This window comes from Rattus norvegicus, chromosome X (assembly GCF_021556685.1).
Source record: "Rattus norvegicus strain SHRSP/BbbUtx chromosome X, alternate assembly SHRSP_T2T, whole genome shotgun sequence".
Classification (NCBI taxonomy): domain Eukaryota; kingdom Metazoa; phylum Chordata; class Mammalia; order Rodentia; family Muridae; genus Rattus; species Rattus norvegicus.
In genome coordinates this window covers 110,927,560-110,937,311 of record NC_141554.1, presented here as the reverse complement: position 1 = coordinate 110,937,311, position 9,752 = coordinate 110,927,560, and the positions used below count along the sequence as shown (strand labels likewise).

General features: G+C 37.2%; 1 protein-coding gene across 2 annotated transcripts in view; it reads right to left on the bottom strand.

Moving 5' to 3' along the window:
- Window positions 1-4,438: 4,438 nt before the first annotated feature.
- Il1rapl2 (interleukin 1 receptor accessory protein-like 2) overlaps window positions 4,439-9,752 on the bottom strand; it is a 1,310,993-nt gene continuing 1,305,679 nt past the window's right edge. For both annotated transcript variants that reach the window (NM_001166342.3, XM_087599348.1), the window contains 1 exon segment: window positions 4,439-5,478. In NM_001166342.3, coding sequence (NP_001159814.1) covers window positions 4,781-5,478 — 698 coding nt within the window. In that variant the 3' untranslated portion in view covers window positions 4,439-4,780.

Below are 9,752 nucleotides of genomic sequence, written 5' to 3'. Positions count from 1 at the left end.
CTGACTCTTCCTAAATCTGTTGGCTCTCAGGCTCTCAGATGGATGCTTTAGCATTCCTCTCAGTCCTGTTCAGATTTCTGTTCCTGCTATGACTTGAACAGAACTTGCTCATTCTTCAGTATTCACGCATGCTATGCTCTATATGTGGAAAATTCACATTTTCTTCGATGTTTTCTCCATGCCAAGACTTACCTCTTGCCCAAGTCAGTAGTACAGAATCCACTTCACTTATTATTGCAAATACTAATTTCGCATACTGAATGGTGTGTTACATACACTGGATTCTTCATGAATATGATGTATAAAAACGTCTGAGAACAAGGATTATGATTTTTAACAACGTCCTATTACATTTGATGCACTGGCTAGCATACAGCAGGTACTCAATTAATTTCACTATTGACCATAGCACCAACCGGAGAAAATATAGTTAGGAAAATAGCAGTGAGCATACAGAAAAACAAATGTAGGTGGTTGTACATAATTTTACAAGTTCTGTTTACCCAGCAATTAGTGGTATAATAAATATTCTTCTGAAATTGCTTGTGGCTGATCTCAGTTCTTTGAAAAGGCATCTTCAATATGACAGCGCTAAGAGTGAATAACTAGGCTTATCAAACTGTTTTATACATTTATCAGATTGCCTTAATACTAGAAACTGTGACCTAGCATCAGGCATCTCACAACAAAAATGCACGAGTAATAGAGGAACCAGAGCCAGACTATTTTCAAAATTAACTTCACTCCCTAAGAAAAAGTAACATTGATTCGGAGTGCTCATTTTTAGCGGATCACCATCCAATAATTTTCCATCTTAACTTTGAACTTTTATCAGTTCATTACCTTACCTTCAGAAATGAATACAAGGAATATGAAGATTTATATGTGGATTTTTCAGGGTATTTCCTTTGATCGTTATTTTATTTGGAAAACACACTGTATAAAAGTGAACTAGTCTCTCTGTCTCTGTCTCTCTGTCTCTCTGTCTCTGTCTCTCTCTGTCTCTCTCTGTCTCTGTCTCTGTCTCTCTCTCTCTCTCTCTCTCTCTCTCTCTCTCTCTCTCTCCCTTCCTCCCTCCCTCCCTCTTTCTCTCTACGTGGTAGTTTAAATGTTTGCAAGTGTACATGCTAGAACAGGATGTTTGGTGTCTTCTCCAACTTCTCCAACTTCCTGCCTTGAGACAGGCTCTTATAGAAGCAAAAACTCACCTCTCAGCTAGACTTTGTGACTAGCTAGCTCCCAGTGTCTTTATTTCTCTACAGTCCAATGATGGGTATGAATGCATATTCGTTTACACAGGAACTGAGGATTTGAACTCAGGTCTTATACTTACAGAACAAAAAGCTTCCTAACCTCCAAACTGAAGCCATTTCCTCAAGCTGTGTATTAGTTTATTTAAAAATAAATGTCAAAAGAAAACAAAGGATTTAGACCAGCGATTCTACATACTTGTAAGCCTTATTAAATACCACAATTGTCAGAGACATGCTGTCTTACTTTTGTTAGAATTTTCTTTTTTTAAAAGAAAATAATTTAATTGGTATTTTATGTGAATTGATATTTTGCCTGCATGTATGTCTGTGTGAGGGTGTTAGACCCTGGAGTTACAGGTAATTGTGAGCTGCCACGTGGGTGCTGGGAATTGAACCCAGGTATTCTAGAAGAGCATTCTGTGCTCTTAACCACTGAGCCATCTCTTCAGCTCCAGAATTTTCTTCTCTTTTTTTCTAACAACTTTCTAACCATGACATTGCAATCGTTTGGTTACTATTCATTCCCATCTCAGCTCCTTCTGAACTCTTCACAACTGGACTGCTTTCACTTTCCCCACATTCTTCTAGCAGTGTTAAGTTGCACAATATTAACCTTTTTTTCCACAAGCAGAACATCTGCCTTTTACATCACATTACTCTGGATTCAAGTCTTACTAGAAGTTTGATGATGTCTCTCTGTCACAGTTTTGAATAAATTCTTGAAAATAGGACAGATTCTAACTCAATTGAGGTTTAGAAGTAGTGGTGAGTGATATTATATTTTCAGAAAACACACAGCTACATTGCTATCTCTCTGGTTAGATCAGGGACCATGTTTATCAACTCAACCAGAAGTCATAGTTTGCTAAATGAAATGGATGAACATGGTGTCCCTATCATATCCTTGAGCCATGTTTATTCACAATAGAATGTTTTGATCTCTACATATCTATCATTTGTTTGCTATGTTTCCTTTTGGTTTTCAGAACGTTTCACCTTTAAAATTCAATAGGTAAACATGTGTTCACATGCAATAACTTAATAAGAATAAATTTGTTCTGAGTGTGTAAGGACGAATTGCAACCATGCTTTCCTGGATTTCCAAAATACAGTGAAAAGTTGAAAGGGAAAAGTCACAGTGTAAAAACAACTGGAAGCATACATTGTATTCTAGATGAAATGTGTATTATACCTTTATGGGCCATATCTCTTTAAAATACTCAGATGAAAATTAAATTTTGAATTGCCATCTAGAAATAAATTTTTATAGATAGTGTACACATTAGTTCCTGAAAATGGTAGAAAAGGTTTCTTGTCAAGTTCCCCAGCACAAGTGTGAATGCTGGGTTTCTGAGTACCTACAAGCAGTGAAGGGACACATTGTGGCCAGCCAACTCAAATTGCTACCCACGTTTAATCATTGTAAATAAAGGAAGTAGAGAGGCCCATGTTATATTTTCAGAACTGGCATGCTCAATACAGAACTATTAGTTTAAAAATATGACTGAACATTCTATTTGAATTCATCTAGATTTCTGTAAAAAATAAAATAGTAAAAAGTACAATTGTCCACTTAAAACATGTACCACTCAGGTCATGCAGATAATTAATTTAGTCATTGCACATAGCATTAAAGAACACCCAGAGTAAATACAACTTTATAACACTTGGAAAACACTTTAGAATTGATAGATTTTCATTTTGAAATACCTATAGTTTTTACCGAAGTTTCCATTCTTAGAGGGAAAAAATACATCTATGAAATATCCACATATGGTGAACAGAACTTTTCAAAGGAGCAACTGATGTCTCCCTGTGAAATAAACATGTATCACTGTGAAACTTCCACACTGATTTTCTCCAAAAATGGATTTTCTGAACAGATAAGATGTAGAAAAGCAACAGAGAAACAGGTAATTTCACAGCACTGATGGATCACAGGGAAGCAACCATGGAAAGCAATTAGAGACAAATTGTCAAAGCATATTTTCTCATATTTGATAACTACTTTTGGGTATCACAATCACAAGAGGTAAACAAAGTCTTAACTTTTTACACATTGTATACATTGTCCTTCTTCATAATTGTACGAGGATTTTCTGTAAGAACCATTTGTACAATTTCTGAATCAACTTTGATAAGCAGTTAAGCAGTTGACCCCTCCCCCTCCTGGAGTATATGGGTGGGAGAGGGCACCAAATTAATTGTAAGTGACAAAAAGTCATGATCCACAATGAATCCTAGAGGAGGGATACATTCCTTACAGCCATCAGGAGATAGGTTATTCACAAAGATGTGCTGATACAGTGCAGTCCCAGTCTCTGTACGAAGATGGACAAGCATAGTCTATTAAGCTTATTCTTCGAAGCACCAGGAATAGAGATACTTCTGCAGGAGCCTTGAACATATAGCAGAGCATATGCACTGTATGTACAGAATAGTCTATTTCACAACTACGTTGCGAATGAGAAAGTCTGCAGTCATTGCTCTACCACTAGTAAACTCAGACCACTTAGCTCTACATGTCTGAATAGTGTCGTTACTTCTCTTCAACTGCAGACAGTTGCAGTCAATATATATTTAAGTTCAACTTGCAATGAGGCCAAAAAACAAGTAGGAAAATGCCCACATTTTCACATAAATATTAGAGAAGATGGTAAGAGTGTTTGGGGGAAAATCACATCTAAATGTGAATGTCTAAGGAAACAATAAATTGTGCACTTTAAAATACATTGTTAAAGTTGCAAAATGTTTTTTAATGATATAGAAAGTCATGAGGTTTAATAAAAATCATTTTTAAAGAGCTTAGAGCTGTCTATTCATCTGATTAAGAAATGCATGTAGTTTCCCTACCTACCAGTTTGGCTAGAGTTGATGTGCTTGTCTATTAGAACTAAAAGCTGTTGTTACAAGCTGTTGCTTTAGTCTACAGGAGTTGTCCATTATGTTGAAGAAGATGCAAATGTTTCATTCATTTTCTCAACTGATCTTCCTGTACAGTCTTCCAGTTGGCTGCCTCAGTCTGCTTTGTTCTTGTACAATTCCCAGATGCTTTCAATTACTTTATAGAAGTTCTCTTTTCCCTTAAACCTTCATTCAGAATTTTCAAATTCAGTGAAATTTTCAAATTCCTTCTTTCTTTCTTTCTTTCTTTCTTTCTTTCTTTCTTTCTTTCTTTCTTTCTCTTTTATGAAAAATATTGTTTAAATTCCAAACTCCTAAATATGGGCAGATCATATGGTGCCATAGAACCTGCTTGGAAAAGACACAATTCAATTTTTTTTCCAGGAAAAATCAAATCTGTACATTGTGACAAGGTGCCACACTACAAAAACAAGACCTTTTATTCCCTTACTATTCTATAAAGGTAAATAAAATATTTAAGTACAAACATGGTTGTTGTGCCTTTTTCTTCACAGTTTCAGCACCTTAATGTTTTTAGGAGTAATTTATTCTCAGTGTAGCAGAGATTTCATATTCTCATTTAGTTGTTCTGAGGAATTGAGGTTTTTTTTTTTTTTTTTCTGCTACCAAATATCACTTGTGAAGCTAAGCTCTTTGGATGATAATGGTAGTAAGGGATTGTTCCTTGAAAGTTCCTCAGTCTCTTTTAAGGAATTATTAAGGGGTAGCTGTCCATTGAGTAGTGTTAGTGGCAAGTTACAGTAAGTGTGGTGGTTGCCTAAGGAGGGTACTGACAGGGTGTTGGCTGGCATCTCATGTTTGTATCCTCTGCAACAGTGCCTCATTTGCATTGAATCCGAATGGTGGAACTCAGGGAGATCAGCTTGCGATGGCACCATTGTGGCTGAGGTACTTGTCATGGCAATGGAAGGTATAGGCTGAAGCTCTCCAAAAAGCCCCTGTTCTGCAGAGTCTAGAACATGGCAGTGGGATAGCATTTCTTTTTTCTTGATGGGCATTTCATACACTAAGTGCTTCCAAAACTTAGAATTTAACTTGCTGCTTTTGGGTCCCTTCCACTTGATCAGTGACAGAAGTTTGATGTTGTGCTTTAGTGATTCCACTTCCGGGCAATTCACCTTCCCTTTTAATTCTGTACACTCAATCAAAATCACTTTGATTTCTCCACTGACTAGCATGTTATGGAGTCTGCTTTCCAGTTCGAAAATACTCCATCCCCGTCTGAGAATATAGTCCGGAGTTAGCACGATAATAAGTCTTCTGCTTTGCTCAACACATCTTGTGAGATCTTCAATATATGCTATAAATCACAGAAAGAGAGAAGAGTAAAACAAAGACAGTGTCTTTAAAGCATTAGGCTTGCATTCTAGACCCAGGCTTTAACTAAAGTCCATTTTATTTTCTCTTTTGTATCGCATATTCTGAAAGCCCATTTCTGCAACAGTTAAGAAATTTTAAACAACTGGTTCAATCCTTTTCATAGCCTTATCATTACATACAGTGTACTGATGACACACACTTTTGCTTCTTTATAGTTTAGGTCTAGTTTAGCTCTTTATGTTTATTTAATCACTTAACTCAAGGTAAACTTCTAGGCTTGTTAGTGAGTCCTCTTAAGTGAACAAGTCATCAACCAGTTGATGAAAGGTGAATAGAAACCTTTCAATAGGTTTCTTTTTCTTTTGAGTTTGGTGTGTTTCTTCCTTTCTGTGTTTTCTCTTTATAATTTTTAGCTAACAAATAATAATGGTGTACACAACCCCTATTTCGATTGCTAAAATAAATGTTATGTGTGTATGCTACCAACATGAGCAATTGTGAGAGAGATGGTGGGTGGGCAATCTCTTGTAGAATCACAGTTATCTGATTTATCAGAATACCTTTTGTCTCTTGCAGTATTAGGTCCTTAATATTGTCCTTCAAACTAATAAACAGATAAGTGATTTGTGTTTATGAAATAGGTAGGAACATTCTACTGATTAAGAATGAAAAATGAAGGTTGGAATTAGCATTGGGTCTAGAAGTGGTATACAATGTCTGGAAAAGAGAGAAAGAAGGTGAGATACTTAGAAATAAATTACTTTGTATTATAATTCTGAAAGTGAGATGCCTGTATTATGGCTTTCTTCATGATAGGGCGTGACTCAATTATCAGTAGGTTTCTTTGTCCCATACATTAATTCTTTAGAAATCATACTTCCCTCAGTCTCATCTGCCATACAGTGAAGCCCATACACGTGTGTTAACAAATGGAGACTTGGACACAGGCGCTGCACCAGAAAGCTGTCTTTACTAGGCAGAGCTCAGGGCCTTGTCTAATGCACTAATGTTCTAGCAGAAGCAGTGCTTACAGAAGCATAGCAACAGTTGTCACCTTGAATCTGGCCCAGGTTACTGATTGCTTTGAGCAGTCACATTTAGCACATAGCATGTGGACATCAAACAGCCTGGTACGAGCCATTTGAAAAGAGAAACTTAGAACACAGATGCACAGTTTTCAGATGATCTTCTTTTTCCAGGATCACATTTTTACCAGTTAGCCGCGGGAAAGCTTTCAAAAGCAACCATGAGCAACATTTCTATGCAATCCACTAATAAACAACAGCAACAACAAAATAAACCTTCAAAAGGGATACACGGTATTGCTCATTTAACAATTTTTGTTAATTATTCTTAAATGATTAATAATTATTTAATTATATTAATAAATCTATTTCTGTAGATCCTCATGCAGTAGGTACATTTGACAGTATGTTAGAGGATGAGGCTACTCACTAAGTTGGGGTGAACTTCTCAATATTTTTCAGTGTTTTCTTTTATAGATTATCTATTCAGAGGGAAAAGTTGGCAGTGTAATCTCCAAAAGCACTGCCTAGGGCAGTGGGGAGGTTTGTCACTGAGAGATTTGGTGAAACAAAATGGAAGGAAAGGTGAAAAGTTTCACTAGAGTGGGAAGATACTATCCCAATGTATGAACAGCTCTGACTCTTCATTTTCTTCCTTCCTTTCTGCTCCAAAAAGGAAAGAAGTTATGTAGGAAGCTTCATCATTAGAAGTTGGATCTGTAAGATACAGTAAAATAAACTATCATACATCTTTCCAAAGATTCCTTTTACCTTTCCTCCAAATCAAAAATAAAACAAAACAAATCCCATGCTCAGAATCATGGTAGTGGTGCAAAAAATACACGAGGATATACTTTTATATATTCATTGTGGATTTATATATTCAAGTGGATATATTCATTGTAATTTCATAGAAATGTTAAATTGTTTTCTAAGACTCAACTTTCACTCATAATCTTGTCTCAAGTGCAGCTCAGACTTTGAAATTTTGAAAAGTAGTGTACAAACCTTTGCAGTAGTCACTGTATATACACTCCCAAGACCAATACTATTGTATTTTGATCAGGTCATATTCTAAAGACACCTATAGAAACATAGACTGGGAGGATTTGGGGTGAAGAGGGGAGGATAGTGATCAAATCTTACTATGTGAATTTCTTAAGGAACCAGTTAAAAAGTCATTATTTAGAGCAGGAAAAAAGATGCTTACAGACAATTGTTATGGTTGGGCCAGGTGATCTAAGAAGGGGGATAATGAACTCTGCAAAACTTCCTGTCATCTCAAGAGGAAACAGCAGTTACCAGAAAGAAGAGACAGCAGAAGCCATAAAGATAATTTCTGTGACTCCACTTGTATGTCTCATAAAAGAGCCTTAAGTGCCCAGTTATTTTTTTAAAGAAGTAAACTCTGTACATACATATTTTTGTATAAAGATAAATTTCAAGTGGATCAGTGATTGATTTAATTGATGTATCATAGACTTCATCTTTGATGGTCTCTTTCTGGGATGGGGAAAGGAAGAGGGTAAAATATTTTTCCCATTAGTATACTTTGCCAAGTTCACATAACTATTATGTTTTCCCATTCTACAGCTAAGCAGAATGCATTTAGGGATTTAGGGGCATCTTAGAAATTTTTGCCCCCAGAAGAAATTTATTAGGACAGTTCTCACTCTGCTCAGCTGCACAGGGTGTGGGTGTTGAAGGGAACCTTGGAGAGAGGGAATGCTCCCAGTCTCCAGCATACTACATTGGCTCTGCTTATCCTGGCAAAGTCTACTGGAGAGTTGAGGCAAGCATCCAGATAATTCGGGCTGAAAACCTGCTGTGGAAGAAAAAAAATGGAATTATCCTGGTTTGCCCTATATATACATTAATCATATGCACTGGAGTTAGACAGTACATCCAAATTTTCCCTGAGTAGAAAGAGCCCAAGTGTCCCAAAGAAAACACAAGCCATTTGCTTGGACCTTGAATTCTGTGTTCCATTTCACTTGGTGAAAAAGCAAGTGGAAGTTTTCAGATGTGAAGCCCACATTTCACTTCTTGGGATGGTGATCAGTGGCTGGGCAGCAACCTCGGTGTTTGAAAGCAGCTGGGGAGGTGCCGCTAAGAGCTGCCTGGCTCTGTGGGAAAGAAGGGGAGCCTGTGCTCTTGCTCTCTTAGTCTGGCTCACTCTGTGTTTTTCTCCCCCCTCCTCTCTCTTTCTCTCTCACCTCTTCCGATCACTTGCTCTGTCCAGTTCTTTCTTCTTCTTTTCTGCTTTGCCTAGCTTTTCCTTTCACCTCTGAGTTTTCCTTCTTTCTTTTATTTTTTTTCACTACATTTTCATTCATTTCTTTCTTGCCCCTCCTCCTTCTTCCTCCTGGTTCCCTTCTTCCTTTTAGCCTTTCTATTTCTCCTTGGGAAAAATAAGAATCTAATGCTCTTGCAAAAAATGTATATAATGGAGAAGAAACAAATGAGGCATGGTCCTAGTAATTTACATGTTAGTCTTTAACCAGGGAATCCTTGTTGGGGGCTCTAAGTATGAATCACCCCTCACCTCAGGGTGGTATATCTATATCTAATGACTGTGATTTAAAACTGGATCTTTGAAAACCTATGGCCTGTTTTTGGGTGGCCCCTGAACAAAGAGTGACACTTTTTACATTTTGAAAGTGCCCTTTTCACCAGTGGAAGGAGAAGCCCTTGGTCCTGCTAAGACTGAACCCCCAGTGAATGTGATTGTTGGGGGGAGGGCGGTAATGGGGGGAGGATGGGGAGGGGAACACCCATATAGAAGGGAAGGGGGAGGGATTAGGGGGATGTTGGCCTGGAAACCAGGAAAGGGAATAACAATTGAATTGTAAATAAGAAATACCCAATTTAATAAAGATGGAGAAAAAAAAAAGAAATTGCCCTTTTTGGGATGATGAATAAGATGAACATGATGCACCGGGGAGCATATGTGATACACAAATCTTAAAATATTTACTAACTTGACCTTTATAGAGAAGATTTGCCACACCTGGATTATAGACCAGGCAGAGTGATTAGGCTTGGAACAGTTCCAAAGAAACTAAGCAGAAACAGGTATCAAGTTATAACGTTACTGATCCAAAGCACGGTCTCCAATAGGCAGTCAGGTTTGCCCTGGTAGGCTGTGGTTTTGTGGGAGACATTTTAGAAGCCTTCAGAAAATGTATTTCAAAGCTTGTTACCAAAACGTGATAATAAAGAGACATTT